Source organism: Heloderma suspectum, chromosome 6 (assembly GCF_057233095.1).
Source record: "Heloderma suspectum isolate Gila_16-S chromosome 6, 16-S_ref, whole genome shotgun sequence".
NCBI classification, from domain to species: domain Eukaryota; kingdom Metazoa; phylum Chordata; class Lepidosauria; order Squamata; family Helodermatidae; genus Heloderma; species Heloderma suspectum.
The window spans coordinates 118,946,056-118,964,187 of NC_139463.1; the positions used below are offsets into that span (position 1 = coordinate 118,946,056).

The following is an 18,132-nucleotide window of genomic DNA, read 5'->3' on the forward strand; positions in this document are numbered from 1 at the left end:
AAAACAATGGGTGGGATCCCACTTTAGTAAGGTTTAGGTAGACCCAGTGAAATCAATAGTACAAACTATTCTTCCCTGTTCTGTCCCATTGAATTCAGTTGATCTACTCTATCCATAATTTAGTCTGGATAGAACACCATATTATCCAGAGAAGTCAATATGATTAATTTTCAGTGTGCAGATTTCAATATGGTTTTGTTTTCTTTTTTGTATTTCAACTAGCTCCATGCATTTCTTCAAGGCATTTCATTTAACAACTCTGCTGGAGAAATAGTGTCTTTGAATGATAACAGGGAAATAGCTGGTGGATTTGATATAATTAACTTGGTTACATTTCCAAACAAGTCCTTCCTGAAAGTGAATGTTGGATGGGTAGCTCCGAATGCTCTTGATGGAAAAGAATTCATCATTAATGAGGACATGATTAGTTGGCATAGGAGCTACAACCAGGTGTGAATCCTATGGTATTTCATATTGTCGGCAGGCACACCATTATGACGATATGTAAACTGGGAGCCAGATGCAGAAATATCCTTTGCCAGCTAAATTGATTCTGTCATAGGTGATTAGGCTCTCTAATGGTCAAAGTCACATACACATTAAAGAAAGAAAAGGTGTGGGGGATAAAACATTAAAACCCAAAGTATTTTAATTCACACAAACACACACACACGCACCCCTACCAACTAGGCCTTGAATAAATTTGGAACGACTAAGAACAAACAGAATATATATATACGTATATGAGCAACAAAAGGACTGTGGACCATCATTGGCCATCCATGTGTTTATGGGATAAGGCATTCATCTGTGGCAGATGGTGAGTCTGCAGAGCTGCCGGTCAGCACTGGCTGGCTCTGGCCACTGGGATGCAAATGGTGTCCGCGTAGCTCACACCATTTGCATCCCTGTCCTTTGCAGTAATAGGCTACGTAAATCTTTATGTACCTATTACTACAAAGAACAGGGACGCAAATGGTGTATCGGACGCCATTTGCATTTCAGCTTTAGCTGTGATAGGCTACGTAAATATTTATGTAGCCCATCATGGGCTACCATAGGGACGCAAATGGTGTCCCCTACTCAGGATGCCATTTGCGTCTGCAGCGGCCCGGCAGCAGCTGGAGCCGCTGCTGCTGCCGCAGCCACAGCTGCAGCCACAGCCACAGCCAGGCAGGCTCCATTTTGCGGGGCTTTCGCGGGGTGGAGGGTCAGGGAGCTCCGTTCTGCCATGGATTACGGGAAGCCGAATTCGCTTGAATTTGGCACCCCTGGGATCCGTGGTGGAATTCTCTAACATCCCTATATTGTATATACTTTTATGATCACATTTTATTTCTGATATTTCCCATCCTAAACACTTTTGATATTTATGGATAGGTCCTACCCGTTTCTGTTTGTAGTGAGTCCTGCCACCCTGGTTTTCAGAAGAGAAAGAAGGAAGGGGAGAAGTTTTGCTGTTATGATTGTAATCTATGTCCAGTGGGAAAGATTTCATTTGAAATAGGTAGGTGATGTGATGCATGAAATCTTCCAGCAAATAGGGTGAAAACTAGAGCTCCAACATGTTTTTCAACCATTCTCTTTCAACTTGATAGAAAATAAAATATTTCCATAAAGTAATTCAAAGGAGAGGACAATTTTAAAGAAATTCTTATGGGTTGGGTTCAGGGTTCATGTGCTGACTTTACTTATGATTAGGGATGGCCGTGAATTTCTCCACAAATCTCAGGGAGGCCGAATGCCAACGCATTCAGCCCCGCGAAATTGTTGGTGAAATTCACCTCCACCCCCCTGCCACCCCCCAGGATGGGATTTGCCTCCCTTGAATGTACCTCTTGGCGGTGGGTCCCGGCAGCGGTTCGGCAGGGGCTGGGACGGCGGCCGGTCTTCCAACTGGCTGCCGCCGCCGCCATTACAAAATTAGGGATGGCGGAGAATTTCTCCCTGAAACTTTGGGGGCCGAGCTCCAATGTGTTCTGCCCCCCGAAGAAAGTTCGGGGAGAAATTCTCTGCACCCCCCCGCCCCCTGCACCCCCCCAGGATGGGACTTACCTTTCCCGAATGGCCCACCCGGTGGCAGGTCCAGCCGGCGGTTCGTCGGGTATTCATCAGGGGCGGGAGCAGCAGCCGGTCTTTCGACCGGCTGCCGCCGCCGCCATTCCAATAAAAGAAAAAAAAATGCTATTTTCGTTGCCCTTATTTTCGCCGTAGTCTACGTAAAGATTTACGTAGACTACAGCGACCAAATAAGGAATGTGAATGGCGGCTCCCTATGCGGGCTGCCATTTGTGTACGTGCTTTTTTTTTTTTTTAAAGTCACCCATGATAGGCTACGTGACGATTTACGTAGCCTATCATGGCTGACTTTGCAGATCTAGCCATGATAGGCTACGTTAATCGTCGCGTAGCCTATCTCGGGGCGTTGTTTTTTTAAAACTTTTCATTTCGCGGCCGGGAGAGGCGAGGCACCTCCTCCCGGGCCTGAATTTTGGCCGGGCGAGGCAGAAAGCCTCCCCCCCGGCCTGAATTTCAGCCGAGCAAGGCGGGAAGCCTCCCCCCCCGGCCTGAACTTCGCGGGGAGAGCAGCGAAGTGCCTCCCCCCTACCGCGAAAAGCTGCGAGACCAGGTAAGTGACTTTCGTGCACCCTTATACAAAATAAAGTAAAAAAAAACACACACATGTGATAGGCTATGTAACGACTTGCGTAGCCTATCATGGCTAGATTTCCAAAGTCAGCCGTGATAGGTTACGTAAATCGTTACGTAGCCTATCACGGGTGACTTTGGAAAAAAAAAAGTGCGTACGCAAATGGCGGCGCCCATGGGCGCCGCCATTTGCGTTCTGTATTTGGGCCCGGGTAGTCTACGTAAAGATTTACGTAGACTATGGCGAAAATAAGGGCAACGCTATTTGCGTACGTGCTTTTTTTTTTTCAAAGTCATCCGTGATAGGCTACGTAATGATTTACGTAGCCTATCATGGCTGACTTTGGAAATCTAGCTGTGATAGGCTATGTAAATCGTTATGTAGCCTATCACGGGTGTTTTTTTTTTTTAAATTCACTTTTGTATTTCACGGTGGGGGAGACAGGGTGCTTCTCCCCGGCCTGAATTTCGGCCGGGCAAGGCGGGGCGCCTCCAACCCGGCCTGAATTTTGGCCGGGCAGGGTGGGGCACCTCACCCCCTGGCCTGAATTTTGGCCGGGCGAGGCGGGGCGCCTCCCCCCCAGCCTGAATTTCAGCCGGGTGAGGCGGGACGCCTCCCCTCGCTGCCTGAACTTCGGGGGGAGAACCGAAGTGCCTCCCCCCACCGCGAAGCAAGCTGCGGGACCAGGTAAGTGACTTTCGGACATCACTACTTTTGATGCAACTCTGTTCAAATCTTTTCCCTGTCTTTGTACAATCCTCTCTCCAGCAGCCTGTAGCCTCCTCGGCTTACCACACTTCAATTAAAGCCCAGGGAAAGACACCATAACACGATTCTTCTTATGGGCATTTTTTTTCTTTAGTTTAATTTAGTTTAGGAAGGGCCAGCAGCCTGGGGTATCCCTCTCTATACCACAGTATCTTCTCACACTATCAACATCATATGTGAAAGTTCAAGAGAGGTCAGAACAGAAACAGTGATTCCAATGTGCAAATTATTCAGGGAAACTGGCTACCATTCACATATGCCTCATCATTCTGATCCCTCACTCCTTTTTTTTTTTTTTTTTTGCAGATGTGGATGACTGTTTTGCATGTCCAGAAGATCACTATCCAAACAAGGACCAAGACCGATGCATCCCCAAAGTTATAAGCTTTCTGTCCTATGAAGAACCATTGGGGAAAAGTTTAGTTTCAGTTGCTCTTTCTTTTTCCTTAATCACAGTCTTGGTGCTGCGGACATTTATCAATCACAGAAATACCCCCATAGTCAAAGCAAATAATAGGGAGCTCACTTACATGCTCCTTGTCTCCCTCCTGCTCTGCTTCCTCTCTTCTTTGCTATTCCTTGGCCAGCCTGGGAAACTGACCTGCCTCCTCCAACAACCAGTATTTGGTTTGATCTTCTCAGTAGCTGTTTCTTGTGTGTTGGCCAAAACCATCACTGTGGTTGTAGCTTTCATGGCCACCAAACCCAGGTCCCGCCTGAGGAACTGGGTGGGGAAACGGTTGTCCAACTCCATTGTCCTTACGTGTTCTGCAATTCAAGCTGGCATTTGTGTTGTGTGGCTCAGAACCTCTCCATCCATTCCAGAATTAGACATGCACTCAATCACTGAAGAAATCATTGTGAAATGTAATATAGGATCTGCCATCATGTTTTCTCTTGTCCTAAGCTACATGGGACTTCTGTCCCTCATCAGCTTCACTGTGGCTTTCATAGCCAGGAATTTGCCAGATGCTTTTAATGAAGCCAAGTTTATCACCTTCAGCATGCTGATTTTTTGCAGTGTTTGGTTGTCTTTTGTTCCAGCCTACATAAGCACCAAGGGCAAATACATGGTAGGTGTGGAGATCTTCTCTATCTTGGCCTCCAGTGCTGGGTTATTATGCTGTATCTTTCTCCCAAAATGTTACATTATCCTCTTCAAGCCTGAGCTGAACAGCAGGGAGAAGCTAGTGAGGAGAAAAAATTAAGCATCACTCTGCTCAATTAGATGCATTACATCTGTGTTGTCTAATACATTGAGGCAGTGGGCGTACAGTTAAGAGATAACAGATATCCCAGGTCAAACCATCTTATTCACACATCACCTCTGTCTATCCTGAGAGGTAGGGGTAAGACATTAGGGGCACAATGCTATCCAGAGTGTTGGTAGCCTCCAAACTTTGAGGATCCAATGCAGAGCAGGAGGAGAATGGCAGCTCCGTGCTCCAGCAACCCTGCATTTCTGCTACACAGGCGATTTCACCCATCTAACAGTAGTGTCTTGGAAGGAGGCTGGGGTGGACATAGGAAATGGCATAAGGCAGCCACCTTGGTCTTCTCCCCTACCTGCCCCTGGGAACAAACCTTTTCTCTATCTCTGCACTCCATTTTGCAAGAGCATGGCGAGGTAGCCAGCACAGTTCTTTCCATGCAGGCTATGAGGGGGATGGGAGGAGCAGGGAGCATGGTTTCCTTTTCTGAGCTTGGAGCCCTGTCTCCAAGGTTGGAACCAGGAAACCAAACTTTTGCATCCCCACTTCCCCTATGCTGTCTAGTGGGCATAGCATTGCTCTCTAGGAGTTCTTTCATGAGCCTGGCTTGGAACAACTGCTGTTTCATTCTTCCTCCCTAGTGATGTCCGCAAGTCACTTACCTGGTCCCGCAACTTGCTTCACAGTGGGGGGGAGGTGCTTCGGTTCTCCCCCCAAAGTTCAGGCCGGGGGGGAAGGCGCCCCGCCTCGCCCGGCTGAAATTCAGGCCAGGGAGAAGCGCCCCGTCTCCCTGGCTGCGAAATAAAAAAGTGAATAAAAAAAAAAAGATACCCGTGACAGGCTATGTGATGATTAACGTAGCCTATCACGGCTAGATTTCCAAAGTCAGCCGTGATAGGCTACGTTAATCATTACATAGCCTATCACCGGTGTTTTTTTTTTCATTCACCTTGTAATGGCGGCAGCGGCAGCCAGTCGGAAGACCGGCCGCCGCCCCCGCCCCCGCCGAAACGCCGCCGAAACGCCGCCAGGACCCGCCGCCAAGAGGGACATTCGAGGGAGGTAAGTCCCATCCCAGGGGGGTGGGGGGCAGAGAATTTCACCAACAATTTCGGGGGGCCGAATGCGTTGGCATTCAGCCTCCCCAAGATTCGTAGAGAAATTCACGGCCATCCCTAAAAATACACTGTGTATATATATAAAATTAAATGTACCCGTTATTGGCTTAGGTAGTTCTGCTTTTCTGTTGCTCTTGTGTGTCTGGGTCTGTGTTTGTGTGTGTGTGTGTGTGTGTGTGTGTGCATGTGTGCTAGGTTGTCGTTCCACCAATGCTACATGTCCCAATTTCAAGACGGTTTTGAAAAATCACTAGACCCAAACTATTTATATTAATTACCTTCTTATTCCAATAACATTCTGCTGTGTGGCAAAGAAATCCAGTGCAAGATGAGGCATCTTTGGGGTGCTGGCAGGGGCAGGGGTGGGCGAGGTTCTCCTGTTACTAGCAGCACCATTAGGCAAGCTGTCTGTCCCCTAGTCCAGATAGTGCATCCCAGTGCAGTACGGCAGCGGAGTGCAGAGGCCAGGTGCAGTGCCCGGAGGTCAGTGTTTGAGGAGGCTGGTGTGGGCAGTGCAGTAGTCGCACTCTTGACCAAGGAGGAGCAGCATCTCCTTCTGTAGTGGAAGAGGGGAGCCCACTGGTGGGCATTCGGTTAGAGGTGTCTGACGTCCCCAGCATGGCGGAGGGCAAAGAGGAGACCCTCCAGGGTGTGTTGAAGGAGGAGCAGCAGGCAGAGGCTCCAGCACCCGCCTGCTCTCCCATTGTTCCCGCCCTCAAGTGGTGCACCCCAGACTCAAGGCAGGCAGTCTGCATCTTCTCATTCCCTGAAACATTGGGGCAGCATTGTGTGGGACCACTTTGAGTTCGGAGCAGATCCCAGCACTGCTGGGATCTTTGAGGCAGGGGGAAACAGCCAGGGCAGCAAAGCTCCAGCAGCCTGCTCCTGCACTTAAGGAGGCGGCACCCGTCAGTCTTGCTCAGGAAAGAGGCCCCCACGTCCCAGCAGGCCAGCAGCAGGACAAAGCATATGGCTGGTAGTGCTGCCAGAACTCCTGCCAGCTCTCTGTCTCTCACACCCAAGGGGCTTAGGCAGGCCACTGTGGAGGAGATGGGGGAGGAAGTATGGGTCCACGAGGGGGAGGTCCCCAGCATTCAGGAATCAGTGGCCCTGGTGGGCCAGGCACTGACTGTGTTCATTCAAGATGCATTCAAAATACTCATTTAGTTTGTGTGAGAAATAAACAAAAGCCGATAAAAAGAATAACCCCTTGCAGCCCGCCTGCCAAGTAATATGTGCATTCAGCCATAGAAAGGCTGAGCTGGTGATTCTTCAGAATAAGGGTTGTTTTGCAGTTCAAAGAAACCTGCAGCAGAGATTCGGGATAGTGACCTCTGCTTCCACACATTTTCCCTTCTGAGTTTGGTCTGAGTTTCTTGGAATATCAAATTCAACCTGTGCCCAGGCCACAAGCCAGTGGGCAAAACTGCCTGGACTTTGGTGGGTGGGATGCCTTCAAGGGCGGCTGGGAGGGGCCCAGGTGTCACGCACGTCCCTGATAACAGGGAGAAGTTAGAGCTCTTTGCTTTGAGAGTTTTTGTGGAAAAACTCAAATTTCAACTGCACCTAGCACTATATCCACTGGGCCAAACTGCCTAAATGTTGGCCTGTGTGATGCCAGTGAGGAGGGCTGCGAGGTTCCCAAGTTTCATATCTGCATCATAAAAACTGGAAAGATATGACTGTTGGTGTTTGCCCATGCAAGTCAATGGGAAAATGCCAAAAAAGGGTGATCCAGATATCCGAATTTTGCTTCGCATTCAGATCCGAGTGGAAGCTGAAGGGGTCCGAATTGATCCGAAGTGGATAGGGGTCACTTTAGAGGATCCAAAGCAGCATCCAAAATGGATCAGGGATCTGTGCACAGCCAGAATGTGACACAGCATTAGCATCATATATTAATTTGAATATTAGGCAAAGTTACGAAAAGCCTGCTAATAAAGGTCTGTACTAGGTTAGTGAGGGCAGAGATCACAGTAAGGCAGGTCTGGGAACTTAATATGGATGGGTTTCCATATGAACCCTCACTCATCCCTCTGTGGGCTGTATGACTTTGCACTCTGCAAGTAGCACAATGGGGGAGAGGAGTGGTTTGCAACGGAATCCCCATTTTTTAACTCTGATCAAAGTGCCAGGTCAACTCAGTTTTCCTGCATGCAGCAAGTAGCATAAACGTTTTTAAAAAGAGTAAGTTAAGGAGTGTGTGTGTAACTGGTTCGTCCACCCCTTTACCAAACCTGGAATTCATCAAACCCTTCTCTATGCCCATGAGTACTGAAATTTGGGATGTACGAAAGTCACTTAACTTTTCGCGGATGTGATTAGCGGTGGGGGTGAGGCACTCCATCCCTCCCCCCTGGAATCCTGCCCAGCTGGCTCTGCTCTGCAGCGGCTCTACAGAGCAACCACCCAGGCCTGTCCGTAGCCGGAGTTCTGGCCGCAGACGGGCTGCTGCAGACACAAATGGCGGCCGCCATAGCGGCCACTATTTGCATCCGGCCAGGCTGCCATGATAGGCTACGTAAGTATTTACGTAGCGTATCACGGCAGGCCAAAAAAAGCAAAAAGTGTATGCAAATGGCGGCAGCTACAGCGGCAGCCATTTGCTTTCCCTATTTTTCGCCATTTTATCTTACATAGGCTATTACGGCAAAAAAAGGGGAACGCAAATAGCGTAGTAGGCACTATTTACATTGTTTTTTTTGTTCACTGTTCTATCCTATGTAAATATTTATGTAGGCTATTACGGCGGGGGGGGGGGAAGGAACGCAAATTGTGCCCACTAAGCTTTTTGCGTTCCCCTTTCTTTTTGCTGTAATAGCCTACGCAAATATTTATGTAGGATAAAAAAGCGCAAAATAGGGAATGTAAATGGTGGCCGCCATAGCCATCGCCATTTGCGTATGAATATGCGGTTTTTGTTTTTTGTTTTGCTTGCCTTGATAGGCTACGTAAATACTTATGTAGCCTATCACGGCTATGATGGAGAAGTGAATGGCGGCCGCAGGGTGGCCGCCAATCGAAAGTCAGTGCAGACGGCAGCAGGTAAGTGCTTCGTTTCACATACCTTTCATGGGTTGGGGGGGCTTCGTTCCACCACGGATTTCAGGGGGCCAAATGCACTGGCATTCGGCCTCACTGAGATCCATGGCAGAATTCTCTGACATCCCTAACTGAAATCGGGTTGCCCCACCCGCCCCTCCAAATGACCTTGCTGCCCAGACAACAATTCAATACCTAGCTGAATATCATGTGAAGACAGATGAACAGAATGAAATAAAGCAGACTAAAAGGCCAAAATCTGGTAGATCTTAAAACACTGCTCCTTGCAAGAGGTATGTATGTATGTATGTATGTATGTAGGTATGTATTTATTTATTTCCTTAATCACCCCGCTGGCTGGTCACCTGTCCACTCTGGGCAATGTACAACAGTACAATTTAAAACAGTAAAATTATACATTAATACCTTATTTAGAAATACCCTAACCCACCCCAAATGCCTGCTTGAATAACCAACTTTTCAGTGCATGGCGGAAGCTCATTAAAGAGGGGACACGGCGGAGTTCCCTAGGGAGGGAGTTCCACAGAGATAATCCAAAGTATAATCTAGGAATGTCGGAGAATTTCTCCACGAATCTCCGGGAGGCCAAATGCCAACTCATTCAGCCCCCCGAAAGTGGTGAAGAAACGGTCTGCCCCCCCGCCCCCCGCGGTATGGGACTTACTGTGGTCGAATGTCCCTGGCGGCGGTGGCTCCTTGCGGCTGTTCGGCAGCGGTTCGGTGGTGGCGGCGGCCGGTCTTCTGACTGGCTGCCACCGCTGCCATTTCCAAGTGTAAAAAAACCCCCAAAGCCCACAAATGTGATAGGCTATGTAAAGATTTACGTAGCCTATCATGGCTAGATTTTCAAAAAACACCATGATAGCCTACATAAATCTTTACGTAGCCTATCATGGCTGACTTTGGGGGGGAAAAAAAAGTGCGTACGCAAATGCGGCGCCCATGGGTGCCGCCATTTGCATTCCTTATTTGGGCATGTGTAGTCTACGTAGACATTTTTGTAGACTATGGTGAAAATAGGGGCAACGCAAATAGCGTTGCCCTTATTTTCGCCATAGTCTACGTAAATGTTTACGTAAACTACACGTGCCCAAATAAGGAATGCAAATGGCGGCACCCATAGGCTCCGCCATTTGCGTACATGCTTTTTTCCCCCCAAAGTCAGCTGTGATAGGCTATGTAAACATTTACGTAGCCTATCACTGCTGACTGCATGGACGCAAACGGCGGCGGCGGCAGCCACCACCATTTACTTTCCCGGCCAGCTGGGATTCACGGCAGGAGGGACGGGGCGCCTCCCCCCCAGCCAGAATTTCAGCCAAAGGGACGGGGCGCCTCCCCCCTGGCCATAATTTCAGCGGGGAGGGATGGGGCGCCTCCCCCCCGCCAATAATTTCGGGGGGAGAAACGGAGCGCCTTTCTCTCACCACGAAGCAAGCTGCGGGACCATGTAAGGGACTTTCGACCATCCCTAGTATAATCAAATAGGACCCTAAAGGGCTGACTCAGTCAAACAAAAGTCTCAGTATATTAGTAAGAAAATTCAATGCTAGGAAAATATAACAATACTGTGATCAATACAGTCCAAGAGCAATATAATGCTTGAGTAAAAAATTATAGGTTTCAGGCAGCAGGAAATGTCAAAATATGGTGCTAACTAGGGCGGTGCGCTGCTTTGGCCCTAGGCCTGAACCCCGAGTCAAAGCAGGACACTTTGGGTCACTTTGTGCCCCTTCCAAGGCAAACCAGAGGGGCACGAAGAAACCCGGAGCAGGTTAGTGGCTCACCCCCAGCCCAGCCCCCCCAATGCCTCCAGGTCCTTACCTGAGCCACCTTCTCTGTTGCCGCCGCCACCTTCTCCTCGCCACCAGCATGATGGAGCCTTCTCTGCCATGGCTGCCACCACGCCACCACTGTCTTGGCTGCCGCCCGCTGCCCCCTGCCTCCGCCGCTGCCATCTCCTGAGGCCTGGACACACGGAGACTTGTCTTCTTCCAGGGAGTCACCATTTTTAAAATGGCAACCTCCTGGAAGTTCCAGGAGGTTGCCATTTTAAAAATGGCGACACCCTGCAAGAAGAGTCTCCGTGTGTCCAGGCCTCAGGAGATGGTGGCAGTGGCAGCGGCGGGCGGCAGACAAGACAGTAGCAGTGGCGGCAAAGGCGCGGCAGAGAAGGTGACAGTATACTGTATCCAGCAGTATACAAGCGTCACCAATTAAAAAAAGAAAGAAAGACTTAATGGCTTCATCACCAATAATCCATAAGTGTGCGTATGATTCAGGTGGCACTCCTTTTATTAGCACTGCATTTATTTTCAACAATTATATACTGCTGCCATTTCACCAAAGCAGCTAGAATGTGCACAAATTACTTTTCACACAAAAAACATTTACAAACAAACAAACCCGCACACACAGAAAACGGTGAGTTCATGCAATGCAGATTGAGTCAGCCAGCTCACGGGAAAGTGAGCCAAAGTCTGGGCTGGGGGGGGGGACTGCAGAAAGACCAGCAAGCTTCACCCCCCAGAAAGGATTCCTCCAACATCCCTACTTTGAACTCCTTGGTAGGTGAAAAACTATTCCTTGAACTTGGTTCATCCATGCCACAATAATACAACAATACTATGAACAATATAGTCCAAGACCCATAAAATGATTTAATTTGTTTTTTTTCTGCACATAAAGTCACAAAGTGGTTGAATTCTTAAGAGAAATGAATAAATATCACCTGAAACTGACTTTTCTCTGACTGGAGAACCTGTTTTTTGTGTATTTGCATGCAGATTTTCTGCCGTAGGAGTGTTAAGGTATATGCAATTTAAACACATGTGTGCACATCCATGTGTTACAAACATACATACTAACCACATATGTGTGACACAGTATTAGCACTGTATAGGAATTTGAGTATTAGGCAAAGGTGATGAAATTCCTGCTGATGCAGGTCTACAGTAGCTTAGCAAGGGCAGAGATTACAGTAAGGCATGGGTTGGAACCTAATTTGGGCATGTTTCTGGATGGCACCTCACCCAGCCCTCCACGGGTTCTAAGGCTTTGCAAGGAGCACAGTTGGGGGGGAAGTGGCATGGAGTGGAATCCCCACCGTGGTCTCTGAGCAGTGGTCCAGATCCACTAAGTTGTCATATGTGTAGGAAGTGGCATAGCAAGGTGTGTGTGTGTTTTCAAGAGGAAGCTAAGGAGTGCATGTGTGACTGGTTCATCCAACCCCTTCATCCATCCCCTGGCTCATCCAACCCCTCCCTATTCCCAGGAGTATAAGTGAGTCCTGCCCCCCTCAAAGTCCTCACTGTCCCGACAAGAACTCCCTCCCTAGTTGTGTATGGTGTGCATAGAGAAGAACAGAATGCAATACAGCATTTACAGACGAAAAGAGCAGGTAGAACTGAAAACACAGCTCCTCACAAGAGGTAAACCAAAGTACTATCAAAGAGGACCCTAAAAGCTTCAGTGTAATAGAAAGGCACTGAGATGCTGAAATAAGAATAAAAATAAATAAAAATAATACTATGAGCAATGCAGTGAAAGAGCAACCAAATGCTTTCCTAAATAAGTGCAGATTTCAGGCAGCGAGAAATGTCATAAAATGATGCCATGCGGATGAGAGCTGGTGGGAGTTGAAGTCCAAAACACCTGGAGGGCTCAAGGTTGTGGGAGGCCTGTGCATGGGAATTAAAACATCATGCATTGTGCGGGGCTTGATGAAGCCAGGGCTGGAGTTAAAATCGCTGGAAGAAACATGAACGATCTCAGATATGCAGATGACACCACTTGGATGGCTGAAAGTGAGGAGGAGCTGAGGAACCTCATGACAAAGGTGAAAGAAGAAAGTGCAAAAGCTAGGTTGCAGTTAAACCTCAAGAAAACCAAAATTATGGCAACCAGCTTGATTGAGAACTGGCAAATAGAGGGAGAAAACGTGGAGGCAGTGACAGACTTTGTCTTTCTAGGCACAAAGATTACTGCGGATGCTGACTGCAGCCAGGAAATCAGAAGACATTCACTTCTGGGAGGAGAGCAATGACAGAACTTGATAAAATAGTGAAGAGCAGAGACATCACACTGACAACAATGGTCCGCAGAGTTAAAGCAATGGTACTCCCCGTAGTAACCTATGGCTGCGAGAGCTGGACCATAAGGAAGGCTGAGCAATGGAAGATAGATGCTTTTGAACTGTGGGGCTGGAGGAAAATTCTGAGAGTGCCTTGGACTGCAAGAAGATCAAACCAGTCCATACTCCAGGAAAGAAAGCCAGACTGCTCACTTGAGGGAATGATATGAAAGGCAAAAATGAAGTCCTTTGGCCACCTCATGAGAAGACAGGATACCCTGGAGAAAATGCTGATGCTAGGGAAAGTGGAAGGCAAAAGGAAGACGGCCGACCAGGGGAAGATGGATGGATGATATTCTGGAGGTGATGGACTCAACCTTGGGGGAGCTGGGGGTGGTGAGGGCTGTCAGGAAGCTCTGGTGTGGGCTGGTCCATGAAGTCACGAAGAGTCGGAAGCGACTGAACGAATAAACAACAACAACAAACCGTACTCTGAGTTGCTTACGATGGGAGGACTCCCGGACTCAGGACCCACTCACCCACCCAACTTGCCAGGATTCGGATTGAGTTACCTGGCACTCATCCAGCACATTACTGAGTCTAGGCACTGATTCAGAACTTGCACAGCCTCTCCTGATTCAGATGATACAGGGAGATTGAGCTGCATGTCATCAGCATGCTGATGGCATTTAGCTCCAAATCCCTGAATGACAGCTCCCAGTGGACATGTATATCACACACACACACACACACACACACACATGGGAGGGGGGAACCAGCTCTAGACAAACCTCTATGCATCACAGTAAATCTTATCTGTACAATTTAATATATAACGTTGTTCCTTGAAAATATATCTTAAGCATTGCTTCTTTATAGAGAAAGCAGCAATACAATGATTCATAATATGAATGGATTTACATTACTTTTCCTTTTGACCTTCTTACATGATCTAATCCTTTATAGAGTTCCAGGAATTTTTTTAAAAAATTCCTGCTATGTATTTAATTGTCCATCCTTCACGCACCAAATAATAACCACACTACATTTTTAGTAGTGTTCCAGGAATTAGTAGAGTTCCAGGAATTTTTTTAAAAAATTCCTGCTACTTATTTAATTGTCCATCCTTCATGCACCAAATAATAACCACACTACATTTTGGGGTCTGTATATTCCGCTGAGATCCTGTATGTGACAAGAAAAAAGCTTCTCTAAATTTAGACTTTTTGTATTATTGCACAGCCATATCAGAGACTCAATTCGTGTACAGATGTGTACAGTTCGTGTACAGAACGCTATTTGCGTTACCCTTATTTTCACCGTAGTCTACATAAATGTTTACGTAGACTACACGTGACAAAATAAGGAACGCAAATGGCAGCGCCCATGGGTACGCGCTTTTTTTTTCCCCGAAAGTATGCACTTTTTTTTCCCCAAAAAGTCAGCCATGATAGGCTACATAAACATTTACGTAGCCTATCATGGTGTTTTTCATGTTTGTTTGTTTGTTTGTTTTACTTGGAAATGGTGGCAGCCGGTCAGAAGACCAGCCGCCGCCGAACCGCCGCCGAACCGCCGCCGAACTGCCGCCGAACCGCCGCCGAACCGCCATTGGAGCTGCCGCCACCAGGGACATTCAAGCAAGGTAAGTCCTGTCCCGGGGGGGGGGGAGACCATTTCTCCACCAATTTCGGGGAGCTGAATGCACTGGGATTTGGCCTCCCCAAGATTCGTGGAGAAATTCTCTGACATCCCTACCGCCATTTGCGTCCTGGCAGGAGACGAGGTTTCTATTATTCTCATAGATGCACATTTGCTAAATCATATCACCTTTAGACAGTGGTCATAGAGTGTCAGTCGACTAAGAGGTGACCCCCAACATGAACACACACAGAGAACTTAAGAAAAAGCCACTTGGCACATGTATTAGTTACGAACATGGATATATAATGCACACATTGAATCCAGGGAAATTAACTTGGTAAAGCAATATCGCTTTAAACACATGGATAACAATGGCAATGAACCGGCAAGACTTCCATGAGAACTGTACTCTTTGTGGAGAAATTAGCCACATTCTTGGATAGTCTGGTTCTGGAACCAAATGGAGGCTGTGGACAGAAATGGACTGTTTTTTTCTGCAAGGGAAGGACTGGATTGGGTGATATTACCAGAAGAAGGGGAAGGAGACTGTTGGGTCAAGTAGATTCCCTAACACTTGTGGGGGTAGGAAAAGAATGGGGAAAGGGTTCAGGAGAAGCAGTCTGGAGTGGGGTAGAGGGGGTAGGTTTTCAGGAAAGCTAATCTAAGGTGAAGGGTTACAGGAAAAAAATGTGACCCTTTAAAATCTCAGGCTCCAGAGTCTGAGGAGTGGGCAGGAAGAAGCAGCGTAGACATGAATAAGGACACCTAGGATAAAGGAACTTGTGTTTTGCAATTTTTCTTTTCTTTTCATGCTGTTTGTATCACTCAGCTCTACTGTGTAAATAACTTTAGTTGAGATGGTTTGCTTGTTGGGGTTCAACCCTGTGTCTATAGTGTCCATCACCCCACTTCTACAACCCAAACCCCATGTTCCTGGGAAGGGGAAGTTAAAAGAAGGAAAGTGGGACTCTTAAGGAGACAGGAAATCCTTAAGGGGTTGCTCGTGTGGTCTTGCTCATAAGGGGAACCCTGACACTCTCAAACACTCCCTGGTTCCTCCCAGGAAGCACAGCTTCCTCAGCCTGAATGCAGGGTTTATTTGTTTTTCTTTGTCTGTTTGTTTTTCATATCTTTACATCCGTTCTCTTTTGAGAAAGGAAAGGAAATGCAAGAGAAAAATAAACCAGAACTTTACACCTAGCCTTTCAAGTGTGCAGGTGATGGCGATCTCCCCTCCCAAGCACTGCCACCACCTATAGGGAAACATTCTTGATACCAACGAGGCCACAATGGCATCCCTTGAGCAAGTGGAGAACATACTAGACGGCACCTTGCTGGAGTCACTCACCGTCCTGCTACTAAATGTTAACCCATCTGCTAAGGAGTATCATCAATAAAGAGGAACCCTTGAGCATGAGAACACAGCCGCACTTGCTGCTAGTCGTGCACCAAAGGACACCTCGCTGTGCTTCCATCATGACTGCAGACTGATGAGCACTGTGGATGCTATAACATTCCCCACTGCTGTGTTGGTTACCTCAAACAGCTTTCCTCTGGCTGATAGTTGTCTGATGGTATACCCTAAAGGTTGACAGTGCCGCGAGATCTCCTGCATGGAGAGTTATGGCCACCCTTCAGTTTACCCTTTGCTGCACTTTCACGGTGAGGCTGGATGGGGCCCTGGCATGGCACATGTTGCAGCCAGGCAAACCAATTTGGCATCTGTTTCCCTACACCTGTCCACTTCCCTGGACAAGTCTTTGTTGCCATGAGCCATGTGCTGTCAATGGCAAACCTCAAGATTCAAGTCATCGATGAACCAGAACGAGAACGTTCCAGGGGCCATCCTGGAGATTACAGCAAGAACTTTGCTTTTAAGGAAGTTTTGAAAAGATAAAAGATGTACCATTTCGAATGTGGTTAGGTAAGTTAAACCTTTCATCATATTTGATTTTTCTCTGCGAACTATGTTCGTGGGTAACCGACTTGTCAGAATAAGAATTTGGAGATTAAGTCACAGGCACAGATCAGGTATGCAGGCATGACCCTTATGCAGGTATGGCCCCCTGAGGACAATTCATCAGTGATAGCAGCACTTCTTTTATCTATACTTTCAAAAGTTATATCACCATCACAGGGGATGTCTCAAAAAGCGAAATGATCCCATGACTGGGTGGCCAGAAGCCCAATGATTCCACCATGTATTACTGTGTGGGGAGTCAAGTGGAAATCATCTTTTCAAATTTACTTTAAAAAGCACCCTTCTCAGGAAATCAGACTTTAGTCATGCACACAATGTTGTGCCCTAAGTGTAAATAGCCTGATCCTTCCCTCATCCCAAAACATGATGTCCCACATCATCGATAGTACATCATCCCACATGTAAAAGATAGTAGTAGCATTTTTTTTCCCCCTCCAAGGCAGGGATTCTCAAAATCTGCCATAGTGAGACTGCAAACATATAAGCGGGAATGAACACACACATACCACCACCATGACCCAGTCTAGACACAACGTACAACATTTAAACACACAAAGTGATGCCCTCCAGGTTTTACTAAACATTCACAGTTTTTCAATTGAGGTTGATATCACTGAAAGAAAATGGGTCTCAGTCTTTACCAAAGCGGCGGCGGGGGGAGGGAAAACATATGCTTGTTTGGTTTGCATACAGGCATTTCCACACAGGTTACACTTAAAGAACTGGGTGGTGGAGTGAAGAGGCCAGGAGTAACTCTCCAATTGACCTGTAGAGTGTCTGAATCGTCTCTAAGAAATTACAGAGTACACTGAGTCTGTCAGCTTTCAGGAAGGGGGCCAGAGTGGACTGGACATATCTCTAGTCGTAGAAACCTTCATGATAACAACACTAGGGATGTACAGATCGTGTAAAATCCATTCTGTCTGTGTTTCACAGATCACCAGATGCCTTTCATTCGGATGTCTCGTCAGCAATGCAGTAGTTTTCTTTTGTTTCCAAATTTGCACAAGTTCACACTTGCACAAATTTGGAATGTTTCCCCAAATGCACACATCTCCCCAAAATGTGCATTTTCACACTTTAGCCTTTGGGGGAAATGTCAGATAATTTTGCCACGAATCTTGGGGAGGCCGAATGCCAGCTCATTCGGCCCCCTGAAATCGATGGCGAAACGGTCTGCCCCCCCACCCCAACCTGGGACGGGACTTACCTTTGGCGAATCTCCCTGGCGGCAGCGGCTCGGGCGGCGGTTCGGCGGCGGTTCAGCGGCGGTTCGGCAGCGGCGGCTGTGGGGGCCGGTCTTCCGACCAGCTGCCGCTGCCGCCATTTGTTTTTTTCACTCAGCCGTAGAGGTGGACGAAAGTCCCTTACCTGTCGTCGAAGGACGTTCGTAGTGGGGGGGAGGCGCTTCGCTGGTCCCCCTGCGAAGTACAGGCCGGGGGGGGAGGCTTCCCGCCTCGTCCCGGCTGAAATTCAGGCCGGGGGGGAGGCTTCCCGCCTCGCCCCGGCCAAAATTCAGGCCGGGGAGGAGGCTTCCCGCCTCGCCCGGCCGCAAACGCGAAAGTTAAAAAAAAAAAAAAACGCCCCCTGATAGGCTACGTGATGATTCACGTAGCCTATCACGG

General features: G+C 47.9%; 1 protein-coding gene across 1 annotated transcript; it reads left to right on the forward strand.

Annotated features, from left to right (window-relative positions):
- Positions 1-420: 420 nt before the first annotated feature.
- Positions 421-6,309, forward strand: LOC146342855 (vomeronasal type-2 receptor 26-like). Its single transcript, XM_084808040.1, has 4 exons — positions 421-450; positions 1,381-1,507; positions 3,725-4,608; positions 6,172-6,309. Exons 1-4 carry the CDS (start codon positions 421-423, stop codon positions 6,307-6,309), a joined length of 1,179 nt encoding a protein of 392 aa, XP_084664166.1.
- Positions 6,310-18,132: the final 11,823 nt, after the last annotated feature.